The 27,736-nt window shown below is 51.7% G+C and overlaps 1 protein-coding gene across 1 annotated transcript; it reads left to right on the plus strand.

Annotated features, from left to right (window-relative positions):
* Positions 1–27,455, plus strand: WFDC1 (WAP four-disulfide core domain 1). The gene is made up of 7 exons (XM_059999031.1): positions 1–159; positions 14,173–14,356; positions 18,327–18,410; positions 19,510–19,650; positions 23,982–24,023; positions 25,189–25,261; positions 27,025–27,455. The coding sequence occupies exons 1-6, from the start codon at positions 16–18 to the stop codon at positions 25,245–25,247; spliced, it is 654 nt and encodes a 217-aa protein (XP_059855014.1). The 5' UTR covers positions 1–15; the 3' UTR covers positions 25,248–25,261; positions 27,025–27,455.
* Positions 27,456–27,736: the final 281 nt, after the last annotated feature.

Below are 27,736 nucleotides of genomic sequence, written 5' to 3' on the forward strand. Positions count from 1 at the left end.
ACCATCTGGGAGGAAATGCCTTTGACCAGCTGCAGGATGGGCAGCGGCCGGAGGAAGGTCAGCTGGACTCTGTGCTGCCTGCTGCTGCTCCTTGAAGCCAGTTCTGCCAGGAATATCTGGAAACGGGCATTGCACGCGAGGCTGGCGGAGAGGACCCGTGTAAGTGCCCGGGCTGGGGGGTGCTGGGAGGAGATGGGTGATGCCCGCACTGTACGGTGTACAAGCGCTCCACCCAGATGCGGACAGCACAGGGCAGGCGTCCTTCTTTCTTTATCTGAGTTGTGCCAAAGTCGGGTGGGGAGCAGAGGAAACTCACAGCCCTCCAAAGATTCCGAGCCTGGGAGTAAAGAAGCCAGGGAACCCTAAAAATGCACAGGGGGCCGGTGACGTGCTTCTGCCTACCCACGTTTACTTTCTCCTGACAAAGAGCACCTGATTTTAGAGTCCGAGGACTTAAAACTGAGTGTTTGTCTCAACAGTCAATAACCAAATGTCGATAGTCGATAGGATGCAATTACACTTCCGTGCCATTCCTGACTCATTCAGTAAACATTTAGTGGAAACTGCTCCAGGCCGGGCGCTCTGTGCGTTCCTGTAGGTACAACATGGAGACACCAGCTCCCACCCTGCAGGGTGGTCGAGTGGGGGAGGCAGTCAGGTGACATGTGACAGCAATACAAAGGGTCGGCTCGCTGTGGTGGGAGGCGAGGAGCATGCGCCCTGCAGCCCTAAGTCTGAATCCAAGCTCTGCTGCTCACAGGCTGTGTGACTTGAGGTAAGTTGTTGGACGTCTGTGAGCGCCGGTGATCTCATCTGAAAAAGACAGATTGATGCGTTCCTTTCATCAAATATGTATGTCTGATCGCCACTGTTTACCTAGGTCACTGTTGCCCTAGGCTGTGGGGATACAGACTTATATGTCCCCAGGCCTTGGGAGACTCGTGTTACCCCACAGGGCTGGGCTTGCAGAGAATGAATGAGAAGTGAAAGGAAAATGTATACAAGCACCCCTGATCTCATTGTGCTTTGCAGAAACTGCGTTTTTACAAATTGCAGGTTTGTGGCAACCCGGCCTTGAGCAAGTCTCTCAGCGCCTTTTGTCCAACAGTGTTTGCTCATTTCTTGTCTCTGTGTCACATTTTGGTAAATCTCCCACTACCTCCAACTTTTTCATTTTTACTCTATTTGTTACGTTGATCTGTGGTCAGTGATCTTTGACGTGACTATTGCGAAAAGATCGCGACTTTTAGCATGGTTAGCATTTCTCAGCAACAGGCTCTTTAAAATTAAGGTGCGTACATTGCGTTTTTTAGACATAAGGCTGTTGCACACTTAATATGCTACGGTGTAATGTGAACCTAACTTTTAGATGCACTGGGAAACCAAAATATTCTTGTGACTCGCTTTCTTGCAGGGGTCCGGAACCCAAACCACAGTATCTCCAAGGCGTGCCGGTAGTGTATTTGGTGACAAGTGTTGAGAAGGGAAATAAAGCAGGAAGGGGACCAGGAGAGTGGAGGTGGGAAGGGTGTCACTTTAGATCCCCCACCCCAAAAGGGAGCACAGAGGCATAGAAGGTTCGGGAAGACAATACCAGCACTCTCAGCATGTGGGTGAGCATGTAAATGACTCCGTATCTGTCAAACACAGCGCATAGCGAGTGGTCCTTGCGTCTTGGTGACTTTTACTCAAATATTAGGAAATTGGTTGGTGTTTGTTTCCCCAGGTGGAATGTAGGTTCCTCACAGTAGGGCCTGATTCTGTCTCCGTCAGTGCAGTGTTCCTGGTGCCTGCCATGAAGTAGGCGCCCATACATTCTTGTGGGTAAATTATGGGCAAGTGCAACGGAAGCACAGAAGAGTGTGTGCAGCTCTGCCCCAAGAGAGTCAGGGAGGGTTTTCCAGGATCGGGGACATTCAACCCAGGGCTTTGAAGGATGAATAGGAGTTTTCCAGGCAGAGAAGAGGGAGAAGGGAATGTTTAATGACCCCAGGCACCATGTGAAATGAAACTGTATGGAGGCTAATCTCAGCCTCCAGGGCTCACACTATAGGTCAAGCAGGAGGCCACGTGGGTGTAGAAAATCATAGTAGCAAGTGAAATGGTGGTAAGTATTTGGAGGGAGAAGAGAGACCCTTGTCAGGTTGGACTCCCCCATGCTTTTCGCTGTTCCAACAGGACGATTTAGGCCTCAAAGCATCCAGCACTTTGGTTCTAGGACCAGAGAGAGATTTCCAATACATCATCTGGCCTTATCTCCACCTTGTCCTGGAGCGTCACAGGGGCTGATGCCGTGACATCTCACTAGGAGGAACGAGGAGGCTAGGAGGTTGGGGACGATATGCACTGGGGGTCAGGGGGAGTCTCTTTAAAAACACAGGCGTGGGTGGGCTTCAGGAACCAAATTACTTCTAGCCACCATTTGTCAGAATGCAAGCGCTTTGAGTTTGTACTCACTAGACTGGAACTCTTCCCTGCTATCAACAGATATCAGCTTCCCTCTCCGGTGCCTAGACATGGGAGAGGTTTGTGCCCAGATTGTGCCTCACAGAGAGCCCCTGGGGAAAGACAGGCTGTCGACTGGTGGCTCAGAGGATATGGAGGTTGGGCAGGGCGCCAGGCCTAGGAATCTTTCAGTGACGTCTCTCATGAGCTGTGCAGCCTCAGGCTGCTTGCTGCCCCTCTCTGGGCCTCAGGTCATTACATGGGAAATGAAGACGAAGGACCAGATGACCTCCAGGGCCCTTTCAGTTCTAACATCCATGCAAATGTCCAACAGGGAATCTAGGAGTAATAGGAAGCAGCTCCGCATATTCAGGGGCAGGACTTCTTATGTGGCCCCCATTGCCCACCCCAAGCTGGGTCAGCCCTTCAGCCTTGGCCCTGGAACCCATGGGGCAGGTCAGGGCGAGGAGAGGCCAGGTGTTCAGCGATTATGCTGAAGCCAGCTCATACCCACTCCAGAGAGTTAAACAGCCCTTATTAAAAATGAAGTCATATAAACTTATATAATTTACATGAAAAAGGAAGGAAGGAAATCCTCCTTATCAGAAACATTATCACTTCCTAATTATTTTGGTTGCATTCTTACCATTCTCCCTGCTCTCGAGGTCATTCATATCTGTGGCATCTGCCTGGTAGAAACACCGTCTCTCGAGGAGCTGTTACACGTCTCTTCCCAACTCCTCATTCAGTGGCCTCACATCGGTAGCTTGAAATCAGCCGCAGTGAGAGTATTTACACCATGGAAATTGGCAAAGGCTGCACATGGAGAACTGGGTGTTAAACGCGGACCCGCACGTGGCTGCCTGCATCTTGGCTCCTCCCCTTCTCAAAGCCCCGCCCCTTGACAGAGTGGGCAGAGGGGCCTGAGGGGGTCCGGGGCACTTCCTGGATGCTGTGTGCATTTTCCTGCCCAAGAGACAGTGCCTGAGAGGAAGACACGGGAGGCCCTGTAGGGAGGCTTGTAGGGAGAAGAAGGCTTGTCCTCCGTGAGCCTCGGTTTCCTCGTCTGCAGCCTGGGAGACGGCAGTGCTACTTTGCGATCCAGCGGAAAGACCCCGAGAGCCTTCAGCCTGGTGCCTGGCCAGGGAACACCTCTCTCTGTGTACTGATAAAAAGAAGACAAAGATATTTACGAGGCTAGCTAAGACGGAAAGGAATAGGCTAGGAAGAGAATGTTTGTCAGTAGCCCAAGAGGCTTTCTGGGGAGCTCAGGGCCAGTTCTGTGGAGCTGGTGCTTTGGGACTTGCTTTCCTGCCGTTTGGTGAAAGTTGTAAGAACAGTTCTTTGCTGAGCGTTCCTGTGTGTCAGGCCAGGCTGTCTCAGGATCCTCTGAACAAACCTACCAGGTGGGACTTATTGGAGCCGCCGTGTCGGCTTGGGGACTGGGTAGCCCCATGATCCCCACGTGTCACTGTGGCTGTGTGTCTGTTTTGTACCCTAAGCTCCCATTCGGGGCAGCTGGAAATGGCTAGGCAGTTTGCACCCTGCCCAAAGGGGCCTGCCCAGTGGAGGGGCAGCGTGGGGCTGCAGCAGCCCAGAGAGAGGATGCAATGCATCCTGCCGGACGGGGCACCCTTTGCAGTTGGCCTGCCCAGAGCAGCATCTTCTGGTGACGAGCACAGAGGCCCCGTGCAAGGCGTGTTCCCCAGTCTCCCCAGGCTGGTCCTCCTTTCCCTTGTTACTTCTGTGAGCTCGAGAGCTTTCTGGTGCATCTTTTATTTTTTGCTAAGTTAGCAAGAGTGGGAGAGGCAGGTGGCCTGGAGCTGTGGGTACCTCCCCTCTGCTCTCATCATTCCCTGAGTCCTGAATCCTCACCTTCAGCCTGGAAACTCTGTCCTTGGAACACGCTCGGCCGGCACACAGGACGGGCCAAGGTGCTCGGGTCCATAACGTGGGAGCAAACGGAGCTGAAGGACCACGGCCTGGCTTCCTCAGCCCAGGCTGGGACGCCTCTGAAGAGTGATCTGGACAGTTTCTCAGAGGTTGCCCTTGGGTTTGAGCTCCAGGTGCCCAGGGCAGTCACCTGGGCATTAACGGTCCCCAGATGGCCCCCCCCTTCCCTGCCTCACGTGCCCCCTCCCCTGCTAGAGCTGCCTGGGACCCTCTCGCAAATATACCACCTGCACTAAAATCCTAGTCTCAGGGTTTAATTTTGTCTCCCCTACCCCAAAAAGATCTGTTCAAGTCCTAAGCCCTGGTGCCTGTGAATGTGACTTTATTTGGAAATAGGGTCATTGTTGTGTAATTAATTAAGATGAGGACATATTGAAATTAGGTAGGCCCTTAATCCGATGTGGCTGGTGAAGAAGACAAGAGAGACAGAGACACACAGGGAGAAGGCCGTGTGGAGACAGAGACAGAGATTAGAGTGTTGCATCTCAAGTCGCGGAACTCCAAGGATTGCCAGGAGAGAAACACGGAACAGATTCTCCCTCACAGCCTCAGAAGGAACCAACCCTGCCGACACCTGGATTTTGAACGTCTGGCCTCCAGAGCCGTGAGAGAACACAGCTCCATTGTTTTAAGGCCCCCAGTCTGTGGTGTTTGTTACAGCAGCCCTAGCACACTCATACGGTCAGCCTCTGGGAACCAACATAGTCAGTTCTGTTGCTTGCAACCAGCAACCCCAATGGTAGACACTTCCCAGATGAGGGAATTCCGGCCAGAGCAGAGAGTGACTCACCCCACACCATTCTGGCTGTGCACTGGTGAAGCTATCACTGTGCCCTCAGAGTCCTAGAGGCTTTCCTTGCTCCTTGAAGGATGTGAGATGGATTGCACCCCTGCAGGACCCCATCATCAGCACCACTAGGACACCTCCATCTGGAGGGGAGGGGCTGCTCAGTGGGTCCCGGAGTGTTCATGGTCAAGACCCCGCAAGTCCCCCCTGGGGGCTGGAGAGGGGGGGACGTGACATACCGCGGTGAAGTGCCCCACTGGAGGCTCGGCCCTCCCTGAGCCCCTAACGCAGTGCCTGACGCGTCACAGACTCTCAGAAACATTTGAAGAACTAGGGGGAGGAGCTGGATGGATGGGCGGATAGATGGAAGGGAGGAAAAACAAATGAATAGTGTGACCTCGGGGGTGACTTCCTCCTCTCTGAATCTGGCTTCTGTACCTGAGGTTTCAGTCCTGAAATTGATTCCAGGTGGAAACGAGCAAGGGGAAAAGTATCTAAGAACCATGTGGTTATAACCTGGGACCCTGCGTGCGAGGAGGCAGGAAAGCAGAGGGAAACTTACCTGTCATGATGGCACTAGTCACGGTGACCAAAGTGGACACAGCCCAGTTGTCCATAAGCTCAGAATAGATCAACACCACGGGGTCCATCCACACAATGGAATATTACTCAGCCATGAAAAGGCATGAAGCACTGAGACACACTGCAGCATGGATGAGCCCTGGGAACATCATGCTCAGTGAAAGATGCCAGTCAGAGAAGGCCACGTAGCCTGTGCTGTCTGTACGAAATGTCCAGAAAAGGCACGTTCATAGGGACAGAAAGCAGATTAGACGTTGCCAGGGGCTGAGGGCGTGAGGGTGAAGGAGGGACTGCTTAATGAGAATAGAAGTTTTCCGGAAACGAACACAACATTGTAAATCAACTATACTTCAGTTAGAAAGAAAAAAGAATTTGTTTGGGGTGATGTAAATATTTTAGAAACAGATAAGAGGCAGGTGTTGCACAATACTGTGAATTTAATCAGTGCCATAGAATTGTACACTTAAAAATGGTGAAAATGGCAAATGTTATGTTATATTGAGTTGGCCAAAAAGTTCATTTGGTTAGTGAATATATTGTTCAATAAAATTCTTGGTGAAAACGAAAAATGTGTCTTTTATTTTTGCTTAAAACCAAACAGACTTTTTGGCCAACCCAATGTATTTTAATTACCACGGTGAGTTTTTTTAAAAAGCAGTGGGAAACTAAGGTACATCTTAGGGATTCTGTGAGGGGCTCCTGGTCAGGCTTGTCTCAGCTTCATGGTCCCCTCCTCAGAGGCCCGTTCCCTGATCCCCTATTTAGGTCTCTTCTCAACTTCTTCATAACGTTTACCTCCCTTATTATGATCTGCATGAATTTTTTTTTTACTCCGGCTTTGTTTCGTTTTTCATTACCTGCCTTCACAGATAAACAGAAAGGAAGCAATTCGTTTCCTTTCTGTGTGGTGTTGGGTTGGTGTTTGTCACATGTCCTGGAGCTGAGCCACGCGTGAAGGCAGGGCCAGTGTCTTCTGGTTTAGGTCAGCTCACCTCACATGCAGCCAGTGCCTGGCACGTGGTAGGCCTGGGAACTATGAATTTACCGTGAAATGAATGACTGAATTACATTAAAACCCTCTAGAGCGGAAGAGCAGGGATGGAAAGTTCTAGAAGACTCTCAGGCGCACAGCAGGGCTCAGTGGACACCAGCGGGAGGAGCTGGCCAAGTGTGCACTCTTGCCCTCGACATGCACTGAGATGGCTTGTCCTGGCGTGAGATCCTGGGTTTTTGAGTACCTCTCCGAGGACGTCCCATTAGCCATGCACCAAACTCTGCTCCCGGAGCCCAGCGTGTCCTGGAGGTCTCAGGGCGTCGGGAAGTGGCATTCAATGCACGCTAAACTCTAAGCCCTCTGTTCCAGGGAGAGACATATTTTTAGATCTTTGACATCCGAATTCCAGAGGAAGAGCAAGTAAAGCTTAGAAGAAAATTGGCTTTCTTCCTGCACCAAGCAAACCAGCCTGGGGTGCATATTTATTGGTCAGGCCGTTAACTCTCTGGAACATTCCAAAGAAGGGTAAAGCTCTTGCAGGGGAATGAAGGGGGTGGAGTGCTGAGGGAGGGATGCGGGTAAACTGGGGCAGCTCTGGAGACTGAATTCTTTCTCCTTAAATGGAAATGGTTTCAATTTTTTTCCGGATTATGAAAACAGTGATGTTTACTCTGCACACATTCAGACAATACAGAAAGTCACAAATAAGTAAAAATATTCTAAATTCTCCGAGACACGAGCTCTGTTGACATTTTGGTATGTGTGAGTGCCTAGACTTTTTCGTGAAGCAGTTATGATCGGCACACGTTGTTTTCTTAATGGTATTCTGTTCATATTGTTTACAATTTGTTTATTGAGATGAAATTCACATACTATACAGTTGACCACGTTACAGGGGACAATTCAGTGGGATTTAGTGCATCGACAGTGTTGTGCAACCACCACCTCTCTCTAGTTCCAAAATCTTCCCATCACCCCAAGAGGAAAACCCAGACCTATTAAACAGTTGCTCCCCGCCCCCCTTCCCATCCTCGCCCCCTGGCAACCACCAGTCTGCTTCCGGTCTCCGTAAATTTCCCTATTCTATTATTTATTTATTTATTTTTGGCTGTGTTGGGTCTTCGTTTCTGTGCGAGGGCTTTCTCCAGCTGCGGCGAGCGGGGGACGCTCTTTATCGCGGTGCGCGGGCCTCTCACTATCGCGGCCTCTCTTGTTGCGGAGCACAGGCTCCAGATGCGCAGGCTCAGTCGTTGTGGCTCACGGGCCCAGTCGCTCCGCGGCATGTGGGATCCTCCCGGACCAGGGCTCGAACCCGTGTCCCCTGCACCGGCAGGCGGACTCTCAACCACTGCGCCACCAGGGAAGCCCAAATTTCCCTATTCTAGACGTTTCATATAAACGTGATCATACACTACGTGGAATTTGTGTCTGGCGTATTATTCATATTGTTTTGTACCGTGCCTTTTTCATTGAACGATATATGGTGAATATGTTAATATGATAGATCCGTGTCCTCTTTTTGTGTGTGTGTGTGTCCCCTGCATCGGCAGGCGGACTCTCGACCACTGCGCCACCAGGGAAGCCCCCGTGTCCTCTTTTCAAAGACGTCTATGGTGTTCCAAGGTGTGGATCTGCAGTTATTTGTTTATCCAGCCTCCTTTGGTTGGACCGCCAGGCACTTGCTTCAGTGGACCCTGCATTTGGACTGGTGGAATTGGGCTTCCCACTGAAGCAGCCCAGAATTGGCATTTCCCTACCTGCTTCCTGAGGATATCAGAAGAGGAATGGCTTTGCAAATCTATAGAGGCCTCCAAAAACTCCCTCCAGGGTATGAAAAAAAAAAAATAGCCACCAGGTCGAAACCTTAAGGGAACCATCTTTATCCAGGTAAGGCAAACAGCGCTGGGACATTCTTGTCCGAGCTGTACCGTAAATGTATGTTCACAGCTACTTTGAAGCAGACTTGCTGTACCATCCTTTTGCAGGGATGAAAATGAAAGATGGAGATCATGGGTTGTCTGGGATGTTCATGAAGGACGTTGTCAGTCAGGGGTGAGCTGGGATTTGACATGCTGTTGTGTTGTTTTCAGCTGAGTGGCAACGGACGGCGGGGGCCAGGATGAGTTCTTTCCAGAATGTATCCCTTGGGGAGGCAGTTACATGACTACATCCAGAGCTGGGGCTGGTCCAGAGGTGGGCAGGAGGCAGGGGCGTGTGAGAGAGGGGGACCCCGCGCCGACAAAACGGGAAGAATCTCACAGGCGAGACTGAGAAGCAGCTCCCCAGATCCAGGCTTCTGGGACAGGAAGTTGCCAGAGTCAGACAGACCCAGGTTTGAATCCTGCCTCTGCTGCTGGCCAGCTGTGTGACCTGGGGCAAGTGCCTTTAATATTTCTGTGTCTGTTTCCTCATCTGTAAAGTGGGTAAATAATAGCAGTGAGGGTTCTGCTGAGAATTCCGTGAAACTCAGTATGTGAGGACCTAGCACGGCGTTGGCACGCAGTGGGAGCTTAATAAATGCTGCCTGCCCTGCAGTGATTGTGAATCAACCTGCCCGAGTTCCGACCCTGACGCTTCCCCATATGCTGAGTATACGCCTCAGTTTCCTCACCTGTACAATGGGGTCAGCAGGTGTAACTACAGGGGAGCGATGGATGCTACCTCAGGGGACCCTCAGGGAGCAGTGCTGGGGCGGCTGCTTCCTCTTAGGAACCTGCCAGTTGTTTGCCCCCATTCCCCCCACCGCCCCCCCCTCCCTCCCTAGAAATGATGGCGCTGCTGCGGGAGGGTTTCTTGCTTGCGGACCTTTAGACCCCAGTTAGATCCTGAACTCCTTGGGGGCAGGGACCGGCTCGTAGGTTTCTTTTGCATCCGCCTCAGCATCACACCTAAAGCATCATCAGTGTGTGAGTGAATCGAGGGTGGGAAGGAGGGAGGAAGCAGGAAAGACCAAAAATAAAAGTAATGATAAAACCAAGCGATCAGCGTCGCCGAGCAGAGCACCCACAGATGTGGTCTCATCTGCTGCCTCCGCAAACCCCCGCAGCGGGCACTTAACTTCTGGGCCCATTTCACAGGTGAGGAAGACGGAGGCTCAGAGAGGTCATTTTCCTGTATGATGACACAGCTACAGGGGTCCAAGCCAGACTCATCTAATTCCCACACCTGAGCTCAAATCCCTGACTGTTGAAGTCACGGCCTCAGTGCTGTCCATCTTGGTACACTTGAAGGTGGGATGTAACCCCTAAGTTCTCGCCCCAAAGGAAGAGGAGGCATTAGCTGGGCAAGGAGAGGGAAGAGTTCTGAGTGCAAAGCACAGTGTGCGGAAGGCTCCAAGGCGAGGAGGAGTTTGGGGTCCTAGCAAACCTTCCAACACTGACCCCAGACTTATATTCTGGATGCATTATTTTGGCTTCCGGAGGGAGGAGTGTAATATGACCCTTCTCCGCCGGTGGCCTTGGGCAAACCTTTAATTCTCTGAGCCTCGGGGGGCCTCGTCTTTAGAGTGTGGATAAAATAGGACCTGCCCCTCCTGGACTCACGTGACCGAAGGCGTGTACAGATGCTGGGGGAAAGGTACAGCATTAAACAAACACGAAGGGACAGCTCCACATCAGTGCAGGCCACCTGGCCTGCGGAGCCACCTTCACAGGGACACTGTGCAGGTTGTTAAACGCCTAGAAGGATGAGGATGCCTGGCACGTGGTGGACCGCCAGTAAGAGATGCCCGTCACTGTCACGCCTCCATCATTCTCAGCATCACAGCTTTCAATCAACCACAACAAAAATGAACTGAACACCGGCTCTACACTAGGCACGGTCGTAGGTGCTGGGGACACAGGTGGGAAGAAGACCGAGTCCCTAGGAGGACACGTTGTAGCAGGGAGAAAAACAGTAAACCGAGCAGTGAATCAATACACTGTCCTCCCAGGGTGACCAGAGGTTTGGAGCTATGTAAGGCAGGCAGAGGGGAACGGGGAGCATCAGCTACGGGCGCATGTGAGCAGAGACCTGGACCAAGTGAGGGCTGGAAGCAGCCCGGCATCTCAGGAGGGAGACACAGCCTGTAAAGGCCCGGAGGTGGGACCTCAGGCCAGGGCGCTGGCCAGGAATGAGCAAGGGGAGAGTGGTGGGACGACAGGAGGGAGGCCAGAGAAGTGGAGGGGCAGGGGCATGGGGCCAGCTGGGGTCTGACCTTTAGCCCAAGGACTTTGGCCTTTAACCTTTAACCCCCGTGGGCTGGGAAGGTGATCTATTTATTTCGTTTATAAAAGTCCGTCCGTTTTTTCTCAGAACACCAGGAAACATCCTTTGTTTAGGACCCTCTGTGAGCATCACCTTGCATGACATGAAATATTTTTCAAAACATTTAATCCTTTAATCTGGGCCCCTCCGTGAAATCGGTTCTTTATCACCCAGGACCATCTGTTGTTCCGGCAGCACCATAAATCACTGGGGCATTTGACTTCTAAGGCGCTTATCTCTTTTGTTTTCTCCAAATTCTGAGAACCGACATTTGAATTTTCCCTGGAGAGGGCCCCTGTTAGGGGCTGCTCTTAGGAAGTCACCCACCTGGGAGGCCTTGGAGGTGGGTGGAAAGCGTTTCCCGTCTGATCTCCAGGTTCTGTTAAATTTTATAAATGAGGCTTGATGTGAAAACAGGCTGGGCGGAAAAACCAGCCGTCCCTTCCCAGCCACGCACAGGCATCCTCCCTCACCCTCCGAAGGAGGCCAGGGCAGCTGTCACCTCCAATTAGGATTCAAATGGCGGGGCCCCAACGTGGGTCCGATGTTGCTAATTCTTAAGAAAATGAACTGAGTTAATGGTGCGGGATTATGTGCCCTGCCTGCATCTTGGAAATTATTCCTGAGGATACAGGAATTTGGGGCACCCAGCCGAGCAGAGGATGGCAAAAAGGCTGAACCAGGAGTTAGAAGATCCAGGAGTTACAAGATTGCCCCTTTATTTTGGCTTCGTTTCCGCCAAATGTTGGCTTTGTATTCATTTTTGCTTTTCACAAATTAAATGATTTATATAAGGGAGAAAAGATGAACTCTCTGGGTACAAACTACTATACACAAAATGGATAAGCAACAGGGGTCTACTGTAAAGCATGGAATTATATTCAATATCTTGGAATAACCTATAATGGAAAATAATCTGAAAAAATATATACGTATAACTGAATCACTTTGCTGCACACCTGAAATTAACACAATATCGGAACTCAACCCTGCTTCTATTTAAAAAAAAAAAAGGAATTCGCTGGCTGAAGCAGGGAGGGCCAGGAGCCCCACCCTCCCCAGACTGCACCCCTCCCGCGCTCCACTTGGTCACGGTTTCCTCCCCACCCCCCACCCTGCCCAGTCTTAGCCCCTGGTTGGGGGGAGGGGTCCCTGGGAGGTAGTTTGAGAACCACTGGTCCTTGTGATTGCACGCATCGGCAGATGCGTCTGGTCGGGACCTGTTCTCTGTGACCCGACGCCCCCTACTGGGCACTGGGAGCAGCGCGTGGAGTTTGCAGCCACCGCAATAGCTGTGGCGGAAGGACGTTCATACATCCTTGACCTTTGAGGGCATATAGCATTGTGTAGCTTGCCTTTTATTTATTTATTTACTAACATATAAGGTTTTTCCTGTCCTTAATCATTCTTCTTAAGTACTTCTACCTTTTAAGTTTTTTAATTGTCTTCTTTAACTTGAAAAAAAACTCAATGTGTTCATGGCAATATATATATATTGGAACCTGTGCAAAAGAGCATGCAATAAGGGAAAAAAAGTGTACAATAAGGAGCACTCTCCCTTGGCTTCAGAACCTAATTCTTCTCTCCAGAGGCAATCTTTGACCAACAGCTGCTGTGTATTCTTGTATATCCTTCCAAAGATGTTCTAGGCCTGTTAAACATATGCATATTACATGTGTGTGCATATGAATATTTGAAAACATAGGTGAAGAGCAGACAGACTGTTCTATATCTTAATTCTCTTCATGAACCACCGTCTCTTGGGGATCTCTCATCAGCAGGTTTAGTGGCTGCGTGCTACTCCAGTCTGCAGATGTGTATTATTTGCTTGGACAGTACAAGGTGCAGGATTTTGCAATACATATATGTTGGGGGAGATCGGGGGGTCAGTGGGTAAAGCATTTTAGATGGGTGGAGCGGTTCAGGCATAAGCCGAAGGCGGGGCAAGCCGGGGTGGTTTTTCCCCCAAAGAACCTACTCTGTATCTAACTCTGCGCGTGAGTGTGCACGTGTGTGTGCGCACACCTGTGTCGGGATGTGTAAGACCTGCCCTCCATACACCCCACCTCCATATTCAGAAGCAGAACAGTGTTCCCGGCATAGATGGGGTCTGGTGTGACTTGAACTCTCCCAACCCCGCCTCTAAAATGCTTATTTTATTGGTAATGCGTCCACACTTCCTATATGTTAAATAGGATATCTTTTTTTTGTTTTGTTTTGTTTTTTTTGCGGTACGCGGGCCTCTCACCATTGTGGCCTCTCCCGCTGCGGAGCACAGGCTCCGGACGCGCAGGCTCAGCGGCCGTGGCTCACGGGCCCAGCCGCTCCGCGGCATGCGGGATTCTCCCGGACCGGGGCACGAACCCGTGTCCCCTGCATCGACAGGCGGACTCTCAACCACTGCGCCACCAGGGAAGCCCAGGATATCATATTTTTAACTCTTTCTGGAAACATAGTACCAGAAAGTGTGAAAATCCTGAGTTCAGCTCCATGAATCCCCACAAAACGAACACACCATGGAACCAGCGCCCAGATCAGGAAGCAGAACGGGGCCGGCCCCCAGGGACCCCAGACCCCCTTCAGGTCACCACCCACCAGGGGACCACGCTCCTGTTCTCACACCAGACATCAGCTTTGCCTGTTTTTGAACGAAAACTGTAGATGGATTCATACTATATGTTCTCTTGTGAGCTGACTTCTTTTTTTTTCTCGGTGTTATGCCTGTGACGTTTATCCAAGCCGTTTGCTAGGTGAATTTATTCATTTTGTGCGTGATCTGTAAATTCTCAAAGCTCTATATAAACAGATGAATTATAAGAAGTATATAAATATGTGTGTGTATCTATTGTGTTTGTATACATATATATACCGTATTTTATATGTAAATACATACATATATGTACATACATACATATAAACATCAGGATGGACGCTTAACATACAACTCTTATCCAGATTCATTTCCCCTTTTTGCTGCTGATGGGCTTACAGTCATTTCAGTTTGGGGCTATTACAAAGAGAAACAGCAGCCTTTCATCCTCAGAGCAACCCGCTGAGGCTGGTTCTGCTGTGATCACGCGAGGACGCGGCGGCTCAGAGAGGCCCAGCGACTCGCCCACGGCGCACAGCACCCGCCCCGTCCCGCTAACGCCCCCTCTTCCCGCAGGCCGAGGAGGCTGGCGGCCCCCGACAGGCGCGAGCCGACCGCTGCCCGCCGCCCCCGCGCTCGCTGCCCCCCGGCGCCTGCCAGGCGGCGCGCTGCCAGGCTGACTCTGAGTGCCCGCGGCACCGGCGCTGCTGCTACAACGGCTGCGCCTACGCCTGCCTGGAGGCCGTGCCGCCCCCGCCAGGTAGGTGCTCCAGGCCGGGGGAGACGCGGTGGGGGGGGGGGGGCGCGGGGAACTGTCCTACCCAGCGCTGCCCGACTGGAGGAACAGCTGGGCTTAAACCTGGACCACCTGGGCGGGCCGCCCTGTGAGATGGGAACATAGCGCTCCTGGAGCAAGCATCCAGCTGCATGCACTGAGCGCCTGCTGTATGCGGGGCTCGCCACTGCGGGCAGAGAACTGCAGTCCAGGGGCCGCCCGTTAAAAGGAAAATACCCCTCTTATGAAGATGGGGGAGATTTCTCATAAAAAATCCAGATTTCCAGCTTTTCCTTTAAAAAAAAATTTTTTTTAATTTTATTTATTTTTGGATGTGTTGGGTCTTCCTTGCTGCGCGCGGGCTTTCTCTAGTTGCGGCGAGCGGGGGCTACTCTTCCTTGCTGTGCGCGGGCTTCTCACTGCGGTGGCTTCTCTTGTTGTGGAACAGGGTCTCTAGGGCGTGGGCTTAGTTGCTGCGCCTCCTGTGCGATCTTCCCGGAGCAGGGGTCGAACCCCTGTGCCCTGCATTGGCAGGCGGATTCTTAAGCACTGCGCCACCACGGAAGTCCTCCAGCTTTTCTTAAAAATCCTGGACCGCATTCCCTGGGCCACCATCTGCTGGAGCCTCAGGTGCCCCTAGAGGGCAGCGGGGGTGGCCTCCAGGTTTCCAGGGACCCCACAAGGCCCACTTCACTCATGACGCCTGGCCGTGGGGGTATTTGAGATGGAGACCTGACACCTTAGCGATCCAGGTGGGCATGCAGACTCCTGGGTTCAATCAAATCCACTGGCTAGCTGGTCACCAACTTAAACCCCCACTTGTAAAGCAGGGCTGAAAGGAGAATGTGCGGCTCACGCAGAGTGCCGCATCCGGAAGTGCTCAGCCCCGCCTCCGGCTAGGAGCAGAGAATCAGTAGGATGTTTGTTGCATCTGAACGGGGATTCTCTTTGGGAGACACAGGCCTCAGGGGTTCATCTGTGGAGGGAAGGAGTTTCAGATCCCTTCTGGAGAGGTTTGGGAGGGGAGGGAAGGGAGCCTGGGGGGAATACAGGGTGGGGCTGATTATGGGCAGCTGAGTGGAGAAAAGGTGCCCTAGAAGTTTCCTCTGCTCCCAGCCTCCAGGGGCTGAGCCTTTGGAGGACTGCAGCCTGTTAGGACTGCACTGTCCGCCAGAGGCTGTGGTCCCCCGGGCCTTCATTACTACCCCCTCCTCAAGGCCAAGGCAAGAACGAACACACTCAGTTCTCTTTGGGGTGAGGTCACAGCGACGACAAGGGACTCGGCACCCTTAATAATGCTCATAATTACAGTCTGTGCTGCCTTTGAGCACTGCCTCATGGCCACGCTGGCTCCTACAGGGCCTTTTATGAGAAAGACAAAATAGCACCCCTTCCTCTTGGAGGAAGCACGTAAAAGTATGCCCATCTGGTTGGACAAGTCAAAAAGGTGCCCCTTCCTTTGGACTGAGACAGGGCATAGGGACTCCAACCTTACTTGCTGCCTAGAACAGGTGCTTCTGAGCAGTGCACAAACTGTACAACTGACCATGACATTCCAAATAGCCTTTCCTTACACCATCTAATTTAATGCTCCCATGGGGTAGAGAGACCACTATCAGCCCTGTTTTACAGCTGAAGACACGGGAGCTCAGAGAAGCTGAGTATGTTGCCCAAAGTCACACAGCAGGCAGAGCTGGCATTTCCATTTAGTCTTCTGACTGTGGAGAAGTGTCCACTGCCTTAGGCTCTGAGTGTAGGGTTACGGGGCCCCAGGCTCATTTGTGGGATCCCTCACAGCCCAGAACATCCTTCCCCCAGACAGCCACACAGCTCACTTCCTCACCTCCTTCAGATCTCAGGCAGAGGTGGTTACTTTCTCAGGGAAATTTCCCTCTCTAAATGGTAATCTTTCCTCTGGCCATTGCTAACTGCCTTCTGGCTTAAGCTTTCTTTATAGCCCAGTCTAGAATATTGTGTTTCATTTGTTTCCTGACCATTCCCCTGACTTGAAGGTCAGCCCCATGAGGCAGGAGGTTTGGTTTGTTTCATTCACTGCTGTATCCCCACTACCTGAAATAGTCTCTGGACTCATAAAAGGTACTCGATGAAGAACAGATGAAGCAATGAAGGCCTAGCTTTCACTGGCCAACGGGAAGAGCCGACAAAATATTAGTCATAATAAGAATTACGATAATAATATCTAGAACAAGGTTCCTCGCCCTCGGCACTCTTGACGTTTGGGCTTGGGTAATTCTAGTTGGGGTGGGCGGTGGGGCGCTGACCTGGGCAGTGTAGATTTTGAGCAGCATCCCTGGCCTCCACCCACTAGGTGGCAGTGGTGGCCCCACCCCACACTGGGACAACCAAAAATATCTTTAGACTTCACTAGATGTTTCCTCGGGGCGGGGGCACAATCGCTCCAGATTGAGAACCGCACATCTAACATGACTTGAAATGCACCGGGCCCTGTTCTAAGCAGCTTACACACTTCCTTGCAGGCAGCCTGTGGGTCTCCTCCAAAGCAGACCCCGAGATAAGGTCTTGAGTGAGGGGAGTTTATTTAGCAGGTGACCCCAGGAAGTTCTAGTTGGGGAGCAGAGAGGCGAGACCCTGGGCCTCCAGGCCTTTAGGGCCTGCATATTGATGGGAGACCTTGACCAAATTTCAGTATTCCAAAAAGTATAGCAAAATGTGTACGTTTCCCTGTACTGGAAAAATTAATACATTTCCTGTTTAGTAAAAAATAACATTGAAAATACATTTTCTGACATTAAGTCCGAGGCAGTGGGGAAAAGGAGGGAAGAACCAGGAGATTGGAAATAGAGGCTCTGGAACCACATCTCACCCCTCTCGTGTGGAAGTTGTAAACTGCTGGTTCTGCTGTTTCCCTTTCCACACTGAGAGCAACCTTCTTATAACCATATTGTGCTCTTTTAAAGAAAGAGCTAACTGGTATTTTTACCAATCCCTATCTAGGTACTTTCAAAGGCACTGGACAGCACATCAATCTCTTTATTTTGGAGTCAGACTAAAGCAGAGGTCATAAACGATTGTGATCCCAGACCAGTTTTATTTAATCTCCAAAGTACTTAAAATTAAAAAAAATTATTTGTCAACATTTAAAGCCAAGAGTTTATATTTTTTAAAATATAGACCTAAAGTTTAAAAAAACACACACACAAAAACCACCCAGAAGTTCTGGGAACAGCTGGCCAGAGCTGACCAGCCGCTGACCCACTGAGGCAGGAACACTCTCCTGTTGGCCGTGAGCCTACCCAGCCTACCGTCCTCCTTTATGTTACCTATCTGTCTCCAGAGGCATTTGGGTTTTCAATCCCTGTTTGGGGTTTTGAAGACCGTCCAGTCTACTACATGGTCACTCTTCCTGTTAAAAATGTGTTGGTTAGAGAACAGGCCATGATGCTGTAACAAAAAGACCCACAAACTCAGGGGCCCAACCTATTAGACATTTACTTCTCCCTCGGTTAAAAGGCCGGAGTCGACAGGTGGTCCATGACAGGCAGGTGGCCCCGCTCCAGTCACCCAGGGACCCAGGTTCCCTCTGTCTCGTTGCTCCACGTGGTGGCTCCCAGTCTGCAGGAAGCTGGAAAGAGAGAGGGAGGGGAGCCGACAGGTAACCATACCAGTGAAAGCTGGGATGTGGCGTGGTTACTTCTGCTCATATCCAATTGGCCAGAACTCAGTCACATGGCACACCTTGCTGCATGGGAGGCTGGGAAATGTAGTCTCCAGCTTGGCCAGCCAGTGCCTAGCTGAAACTCAGGAGTTCTGTTACTAAAAGGAAGGGATGAACTTTTGCTGGGGAACCGAGTTGTTTCTCCTGCGGGGAGGCTCTGTGTTTCATCATGAGATGTAGGCTCCGCATCCCCAGAGGCTGGGGCATTTCTCAGCTGCCTGAGGAGGGCCTCGATTTAACCATCTATTATCTTGTCAGTTTTAGACTGGCTAGTGCAGCCGAAACCTCGATGGCTTGGGGGCAACGGCTGGCTCCTGGACGGCCCTGAGGAGGCATTGCAAGGTACCTGCAGGGTGATGCCCAACCCGACAGCAGAGCCAGGGTCCCCCCTTCTCAGGTGCCCCCAGAAAACTGAGAACCAGGGTCAGCCTCTGCTCCGGCAGGCTGCCTGTCGTCTAATACCTGGCCCACTTGGACCCTCCCCACCCCGACACGGAAGGGGGTGGCTGGGGCTTGGCCAGGCTCTCAGAATCCGCAGAACAGTGTGGGGTTTGACTGTCCCTGGCAACGGGGCCTCCTCCCTGGGTGGAGAATTCAGAGGGAGGGGGCTTGGGGTTTTCAGATCCCTCAAGTCACCATAAGGGGTTCACTGTTCCCTGCTGACGAGGCCTCCTTCCGGGGTGGGTGGAGAACAGTTTCTGAAAGGAATGGCAGGAGGCCCAGGGGCCTGGACCACTGTGGGGGTGCGGCTGTGCGGGAGCACCTTTGCGTTTGTGCAGCTGTGCTTGTGACCCTACGTACATCCGAGTGCGTGACCGTGGCTGTCAGGGTGTGCGGCTGTGCGTGAAGCCAGCTGGCTGTGCTTGTGGCCGTGTGTCTGAGAACTTGTGCATCCGTGTTCGTGCAGATGTGTGCGACTGTAGGGGTGTGTGTGTGTGTGCAGGATTTGTGTGCGTGTGAACGTGGGTGTGGATATGGCTGTGTGTGTGTGTGTATACGTGTGTTAGGACTTGTGGGACGGCGAAAATGTGTGTATGTGATATGTGTGTGTATAGGATCTTGGTGGGTAAACATGTATGTACGTGTGATTATAAGCACGAGCACATGTGTTTCACTGTGTGGGGATGAACATACATGTAGTGGGTTGGCCAAAAAGTTCGCTCGGTTTTAAGTAAAAATTGACGTTTTTCATTTTCACAAAGAACTTTTCTGGAACAACGCATTCGCTAACCGAACGAACTTTTTGGCCAACCCAATATGCATGTCACGATGCATGCATGCGAGGGCATGTTTGGGATCATGTGACTCTGGGCTGCCCCCGTGTGCATGTGTGTGTGCAGAGACCCCAGGCACAGCGTGCAATCTGGGGTGCCGATGAGAGGCGGCCCCTCTGCCCCCATGGGGGCCACCCCTGAGCCCCCCGCGTGTGTGTCCCCCGCAGCAGAGGCCTGCAGCACCACAGAGGACGGGGCCGAGCCACTCCTCTGCCCCTCAGGCTATGAGTGCCACATCCTGAGCCCGGGTGACCTGGCTGAGGGCATCCCCAACAGCGGGCAGTGTGTCAAGCAGCGCCGGCCGGCAGGTGAGTGTGGACACAGAGCCCCACCCCACTCTCCCCGGAACCCCCCACGGGAGACCCGTCCCAAAGGAAGCCCCCGCCCCTGAGCCTGGCCACGCCCTCCTCCTGTCCCCTCTCTGCCCTGCTCCTCTGCACCTTCTCCCTCCTCATGTGAGCAGGATGCGGGCAAACCCCAGCTCGGCCACCTCCTGCCTGGCTGACCTTGGGGTCAGTTGTTTCAAATCTCTGAGCCTCGGTTTTCTTATCTGTAAAATGGGGCCACTTCATGCTGGGTTATGGGGATTAATTGAAATCATACGTGTGATGCCAGAGCAGAGACTAAAGGTGCTCAGTAAAAGGTGGATAATTTGTATCTATCTGTCCCTTTTAAACTGCACAGAATTTGAATTGTCTGAGAACCCGTAACTTCTCTCTGCTAGGACTGTTCAGTGTGACTTAATTAGTATTTGTCTTTGGAGACAAGGCAATAAATAGTTCAGTGAAGGGCCTGAATAGTGGGGTTTTAGTTTGCATACTTTTCCCCAGGGGGGCAAGGACGGCAGAGGAGGGACTGCTGAGGGTACCTAAAAGCCACTCCTGCCTCATGCAAGGTGTAAGGTGGAGAGGCTAGGCATGGAATTTGCCAGAAATGTGTGGCAAACGAAGAATCGGGAACTCCAGGGAGATGGAGGGTAACCATGTCAAAGCTGAGCTTATTGGAACTTTGAGACCATGCCCTCCAGGGCCCACGTCCCCACTTTAGCATCTCTTAGTCCTAATAGCTGAGGATAGCACCTCGGTCAAAATCGAGGATAATCACAGCGACCTTACCGGCCCAGAGAACCCATCACATGCGCTATCTGGCAAAGCACTTCTTTTTCCTCATTTGAGAATTTATCTCTCTGAGGCGTTTCAAGAAAGACATAGATGTTAAATCTGTCATGCATTTAGCGTCAGCGTCATTGCAAGTAATAAAATTAGGAGACGTGGAACTGTCTCAGGAATCCTGGTTCCTGGAATTCTGAGCTTTGAAAAGAATTACTTATAAAAGGATTGGAACCAACCAGGAATCTGAGATTTCTCCTACATTCCACTTGCTCTTTAGGGTTATGAGTAGGTTCTCCAGCCAGACAGCCAGGGTTCCAGTGGCCACTTGGCCCCTTGCTGCTGTGTGTGGCAAATCGCCCAGCCTTTTCAGGCCTCGCTTTCCTTACCTGTAAACAGGGCTAATAGTAGTTAAGCTACTTCATGGACTCTTTGAGGAGCCAGTGAGTTAATCCATGTAAATAAACCGTGTCTGTAGTTTCTCAAGCACAGAACCGAATCCCTTCTGTTGGCACCACTGCTGTCTGTAGACACCACAGTGGACGGAGTACGCAGGTGGACGGGATACGCCGTCCTTCGGACGTACAACCCCAAGAACAGGCCAGCCTGTAGGAACCCGCTGGAAGGAGCAGCTTTTTCCAAAAGAGCTGGGGATGGTGGGGGTTAGTCAGGAGTCCTCTGAACCGAAATGTCATTTTTATAACTGGAAAGGCCTGGAATTATGTGGCCTTTCTCATCTCCTGATCTCACTCATTCAGTTATGTGACCTCCAAGACCAGAGTAAGCCAGACAGGTTCAAACCCGTTCTCGAGGGACCAAACCAGTTCAAAAAGGACCCACTTCAAGGGTGGAGATAAACAAAGAGACAGCCAGGTGGCTGTACCGATGACACCCAGGGTTGACTGAGGCCCTTGTGGGCGCTCCCCTAAGCTTCAGTGCGAGCCTGCAAAGGCAGAAGTATGACCAGGAGCAGTGTCAAGTGGGATTAAGACTGCAGGCCACTGAAATGGGTTCAAATGCTGCGGCGTTCTTCCTGGGTGACCTTGGGCAGCTAACCTAAGCTTTCTTAGCCTCAGTTTCTTCATCTGTAAAATGGAGCAGTGAGGGTCACGATAGTAATTGCTTCTTGGGGTAGTGATGAAGCTTGAATGAGAGAACACTTATAAAGTGCTTAGGGCAGCGCCTGACGCATAGTAGGTCCCCAACCAATGTGCGCAGCCGTCACCTGTCTTCCGGAAGAGGGAGGGCTGGAGATCAGAAACGTGCCCAGACAATGCATACACCTACCAGGGAGCAGAGTGAGAATTCCAAGCCTGGCCACCTGCTCCAAAGCCCATGGGTGTGTGTCCTCCCCCACCTATAGGAATGATCGGAGCCTTCTAGATAGAAATGTAATTGAAATTTCCCCTAGCCTTGGCCCCAGAGGGCTGTCACTTAGCAGTAATTATTGGTAATTGTACAGGAGTTTGGAAACATCTTAAATTCCAACAACTTCCCTTGGAGCAATGGTCTCTGGGAATAGAGGAGCACTCTTGTCCCAGGGTAACCAAACAAGAAGCCTCGGATTTTAAGTGTTTAAAAAACTGCATATTTGAGGTCATTTCTTTTTTTAATTTTTAAAAATTTTTTGGTTGCGTTGGGTCTTCGTAGTGGTGCACGGGCTTCTCATTGCAGTGGCTTCTCTTGTTGTGGAGCACGGGCTCTAGGCGTGTGGGCTTCAGTAGTTGTGGCACGTGGGCTCAGTCGTTGTGGCTCGCGGGCTCTAGAGCACGGGCTCAGTAGTTGTGGCGCACGGGCTTAGGTGCTCCACGGCATGTGGGATCTTCCCAGATCAGAGCTCGAACCCGTGTTCCCTGCATTGGCAGGCAGGTTCTTAAGCACTGCGCCACCAGGGAAGAACTGAAGTAATTTCTGACTTACAGAAAAGCGGCAAGGAGAGTACCTTGGAGCCTCCACCCTAATTCATCAATTGTTAAATACTCTTTCCTTTATCATGCTCTCTCTGCCTCTCCCCCAACCCTGCACTCTCTCTATATATAAATCCACATAGTTACTTTTGGGGACTATCTGAGAATAAGTTACAGATCTCCTGCCCACGCCTAAGATGCAGGTCTCTGCTGAGAGCTGGCTGCTACAGGGGGCCAAGGACCGCTGTGAGTTCAGCCTGGACCCTGACGTCTGAGGAGTTCATGTCTTTCTTGAGAGGAAAATGAACATCAACACAGGCAGTAATCTGATTTCTCAGAGAGCAGGGTCGGGGTCCTCAGTGCATCTTTTTATTTTATTTTATTTTACTTTATTGAAGTATAATTGATTTCCAACGTCACGTTAGTTTCAGGTGTACAACACAGTGATTCAGATATATACACACACATATATATATCTGTTCCTTTTCAGGTTGTTTTCCCTTAGAGGTTATTACAAAATATTGAGTAGAGTTCCCTGTGCTATACAATAGGTCCTGGTTGGTTATCTGTTTTATACATAGTCGTGTGTACATGTCAATCCCAACCTCCTAATTTATCCCCACCGCGTGCGTCTTCTGAGTGGGTTCCATGCTGCTCCGATACTGACCATCCAAGACTGAGATGTGGGAGATGAGCCCCCCCACCCCGACTCTTCCCTCTGACAAAGTGACTTCACTGGACGCTGCCTGGGAAGGATAACAGGGTGGCATAGCCCGGAGCAGGGGCTCAAATCCTTAGGTTTATTTTGTAAAAGTGACACCTCTGGTAAACACACCTGGTGTGAGGAAGGGGTCCGGCTCCGCACAGACCACCGTCTCCTGCCCATGGCATCAGGGGCCATAATTCACCCCCAGGGAGAAGGGAGGAGCAGGAATGTTTCCGAGAGCCTCCGGCCTGGAAGAATTTTGCCATTTGCTTCAGGAAATAGCCGTAAATGGAAGAATCGTGGTAAATGGTAGTCGTTGAGCTTGCTGATAAGCTCTCTGCCCGAGGGTGTGGGTCAGCCGTTGGTTCTGTCGCCTTGTACAGTAAACGTCACTGCTGGTCCCGGACACCGTGATGATTGTTAGGAGAGCCACAGAAGAGGAGGAAACAAAATGCCCCTGAGTACATAAACACGATTTTGATGGAGCTATGATGGGCACAGAATATTAGTTTCAAGGGTACAAATGTGATTTATTACCCTTACAGCGGTCAGAGGAGACGATGCACAGGGGAGAGGGGGGCGTTTACCGATAGACGCGTTGCCACGTGAAACGTCTGCGTGATCTGGCCAGACTTCTCCGCTCTCCCACGTGAAGTTTCCCCGACTCCCACCAGAAGATGTTTTACTGCTGTGACAGGGCTGGGGCCGAGGAAGGAGGTGGTTGATGACAATCAACAGTGGGAATTGGGTCGTTCTGCTTCTGCATTTAATCGGCCGCAGTGTCACACGCCACTGTAGCTTCTGGAAAATTCCACCGGACACCTGTGAGAGAATGAGAGTGGAAAACACAAATAATTTCTTAGTTTTGGCCTTATAAACTCCCCGAAAGGAGTTTAATCCTCTCACTTCTTTTCCAGATGGGCGATTCTTACGACACAAATTTTACAAAGAATATCCAGGTAAGAGAAGAACCGTTCGTACTTTGCGGAGGGTACTAAAAAGGGCAGTGGGCATTTCTGGGGTGAAGAAAAGAAACCCAACGGACTGTTCTGAGAACTACAGTTTGAAGCTGCTATGAAGGAAAGTGACTGTATTCTCCGTGGTTGATTTTATGCTGTCAGATGGCATGTTGGGGGTAAGGTGCTGGGATGCCTAGATGCTTCTGTTGTGAAAAATCTCTCCTCCAGCCTGTGTGGTCCTCCACGTGGGCAGGAGCCATTCCAGGCTGCAGGCCGGGACTGAGGCAGCAGCTCAGGGATGGCTCATAGCGGACAAAATGGGAATTAGATTGGGAAATAAGGTAGAAGCCCTGTTGTCTGATGGTGGGCAAGAGGGGCTTACAGCAAACACAGCTTCACGCTAAACATCAGAACCTGGGACTAGACGTGCAAAAGTTCCTCCTACTTTCATTGAGGGAATTAGAAAATATGGTTGACACCATCCCTCCAGCCAGTCATCCATCCAGCTGTCCATCGATCCATCCATTCTTCCATTCATCCACCATATCTTTTTAAAGAATTGACAGTACACAGGGCTTCCCTGGTGGCGCAGTGGGTGAGAGTCCGCCTGCCGATGCAGGGGACACGGGTTCGTGCCCCGGTCCAGGAGGATCCCACATGCCACGGAGCGGCTGGGCCCGTGAGCCATGGCCGCTGAGCCTGCGCGTCCGGAGCCTGTGCTCCGCAACGGGAGAGGCCACAACAGTGAGAGGCCCGCGTACCGCAAAAAAAAGAGAAAAGAAAAAAAAGGACACCTTAGACTAGGATGTCAAGGAAGGCTTCCTGAGGAGGGGATATTGAAGCCCAGTATCAAGAATAAGAAATAGCGGGCAGAGGGACAGCAGATGTGGAAATCCTGAGGTAGGATGAACTTGGCCATCACAGCAGCCGGAGTGCGTCGTGAGCATGGGGCTGGGGTGGGAAATGGCAGGAGTTGAGGGCAGACCATACGGGCTGGGGGAGCAGCTGCAGGTGGGGACTGGGGGACCTCTTTGGGGGAGGAGAGGGGGCAGGGCCAGGGCGCCGGGCCAGGCTGAGGTGTTTGGACTTGGTTTGGCCGGTGAGCCGTGAGCATCTGATTAGGAATCGACACACCTTCCCTGACAGAGCCCACTTCCTTTCGCAGAGGGTGGCTTCAAAAATGTGGCAGAGCACGGGAAAGGACGGCAGAAGCACTTTCAGTAAAGCGACGGCAGTGGGTAAGTGGGAGGCGGGATGGGTCAGCGACAGCGGGTGGCTTTGGGCAGCCAGTTGTCCAAGGTAGCTTTCATCACGAAGTTGAACAGTGGGAGGGCAAGAGTAGGGCTTTACCTACGGGGAGAATTTGAAAATTCCCTTCTAATTTCAAAGTGAACATATGAGAGCTCTGGGCCTGCTCAGAAATGGAAGTTTCTATAGCCCTATATCCAAGGACCAGACTAGACTGTAACTTACACGTTCCTTTGCCGTCATGCCTCTGTGAACAGACAGACGAGCCCTCCTGTGTCCCATGAAGTTGGTCCCTCTGTCTCCCTCCCTCTGCCACGCGGTGCTATCCGGGGCCAACTCTCAGGCACGAACCGGGTGCCCAGAGGTTCAGCAGTCATTCGTGGAAATCTCCAGCATGCAGGCGTGGTGCGGGGGGGACGCCGTGGATAAATCAGGACTCCTGCTCTCGGGGGCTTACATCCTAGTAGGAGACTAAACTGGGCAACCAGTAAACCAGCAAGAAAGGCCCAGACTGCAATAGTGTCGTGAAGGAAGCTGGACAGACAGGTGATGTGATGCGGGGTAGCCAGGCGAGGAGGGAGCTGCTTCAGATCCGGGCCGGGAAGGAAGGCCGCTGTGAGCAGAGCCACGATATCTGAGCCAAGATCTGACATGGGCTCCCAGGCAGGCGGAGCGGGAAGGGCAGAGGTCCCGAGGCAGGAAAGATCTTGGTTTGAGGAACCCCAGGGAGGCCACTGGGGTGGGAACAGAATGATGGTGGGGAAGGCTGGCATCAGAGGCGACCAGGTAAGGAAGGCACAGGCTCTGCTCTCAGATGCTCTTCAAGGTGAGATGCAGGTGGACGCAAAGGTCCAGGGGTCTTGGCCAGGAAAACCTGAACACCCACCCAGCGCTGTGGTAGCTCAAGTCTGTGCATGGTAAACAAAAGCCCTTGAAAGGGGATGATTCCCCCGCCCACCGCAGTGCCCTTGAAAGGGGATGATTCCCCGCCCACCGCAGTGCCCTTGAAAGAGGATGATTCCCCCGCCCACCGCAGTGCCCTTGAAAGGCAAACATCAGGTTTGAGATTCAGAATACTCAGGTGTGAGTCCTGCAGGAAAGTCTAGAGTCCATGGGGATTGATGCCAACACGTCTATTACCTAATGATGACAGGAACAGTTCTTGGAGTGGGTCTGACCCACCTGAGTCTGTGAACCTTACACCGGGACGTGCTGGGGCCAGTGGGAAAGAAAGGGACAGTGAGAGATGATTTGGGATGGCTCTTAAGAACCAGCCGGCTCCACCACAAGGTGACCTTAGGCAAATGACTTCCACTCTCCAAGCCTCAGTCTCCTCATCTGTAAAATGGGAGTGATGGGGAGGGATGCGTTAGGAACTAAGTAAGATAGGAGGGGAGACAAGATGGCGGCGGCGGAGGACACAGAGCCCATCTCCCGCAATGAATGCATCAAAACTACATCTCCACGTGGAGCACCGCTCACTGAAAACAAACTGGAAACTGGCAAAAAGATTCTCGTGCAACCAAGGTTGTAAGAAAGATCCCCACAGAATCAGGTAGGAAGGGAAGAGGAAGACGGAGCCTAGAGAGACTTAGCAGTGAGTTAAGAATTTAGTCTTATTGGAAACTGGCATCTTTCTGGTGTTTCTGGTGGGTGTGGAGGAAGTAGATGACACACTTTTGACCCCACGTTCTTGGGTTCATACGAACCCAAGCAGTGGTTCATATTCATTCCCTCTTTGCTTCCCTTGCAGCCAACCTGGAAGAACATTCCTCCACTTTCTGCTAAGCCTCAGAAACCGTTGGGTAAAACATGATTTGACCCCCAGAGGTCATGCCCAGCTCAACGGAGCATGACCCCAGAGATGCTTGGAGACAGGACCCCTGGCTCTCAACCCCTGGGTGGCCCCACCTGGCAGGGTGACTTCGTGGGAGCCACTCGCCTGTTCCGGGTCCCTGTTTTATTGTCCTGGCAATGAGGCCTACCTAGCAGTCCCCTTGACCTTGCAGCTCCCCAGATCTACCGTGGGAAGTCACTGCCTCTGTGAGCTGTGTGAAGCCCCTTTCTAAGACAGATGTCAGTGTCTTGGCTGGTACAGATTTCTTCCAGGTTTGACTCTTGGAGGCATGTCCCCATCCCAAATGTCCTCAAGATACGTTTGCTCATCATAAAATGGAAATGAACTTACCTACTTACGCGTGATTCACAGTGTTCACGACCTGATGATCTTAAATCGGAGGTGCTGACGCCGTAGAGTCCTGGGAGTGGGAGGTGGGCGGGTGTGACTGGGATGAGGTTTCAGCTCAGCTCTGCTTCTGGACCCCCACACTGTCTGGGCCACACGTGTACCGTGTCAGTGTGGGTCCCTCTGAAGCAGAGGGAGGAGGATTTGATTCATTAGAAAGGTTCCTGGGAAGAACTAGCGGAAGGGTGGGGCAGTGGGACAGGAAGAGAAGAGGTCCTAC

Source organism: Delphinus delphis, chromosome 20, assembly GCF_949987515.2.
Source record: "Delphinus delphis chromosome 20, mDelDel1.2, whole genome shotgun sequence".
NCBI lineage: Eukaryota > Metazoa > Chordata > Mammalia > Artiodactyla > Delphinidae > Delphinus > Delphinus delphis.

What these genes read in the sequence shown, in the direction of transcription:
- WFDC1 (XM_059999031.1), top strand. Translation starts at nt 16, where the DNA reads ATGCCTTTGACCAGCTGCAGGATGGGCAGCGGCCGGAGGAAGGTCAGC. An exon ending in GGCCGTGCCGCCCCCGCCAG is followed by an intron (nt 14,357 to 18,326) that starts GTAGGTGCTCCA and finishes TTATCTTGTCAG; the next exon opens with TTTTAGACTGGCTAGTGCAG. An exon ending in CCCTGAGGAGGCATTGCAAG is followed by an intron (nt 18,411 to 19,509) that starts GTACCTGCAGGG and finishes TGTCCCCCGCAG; the next exon opens with CAGAGGCCTGCAGCACCACA.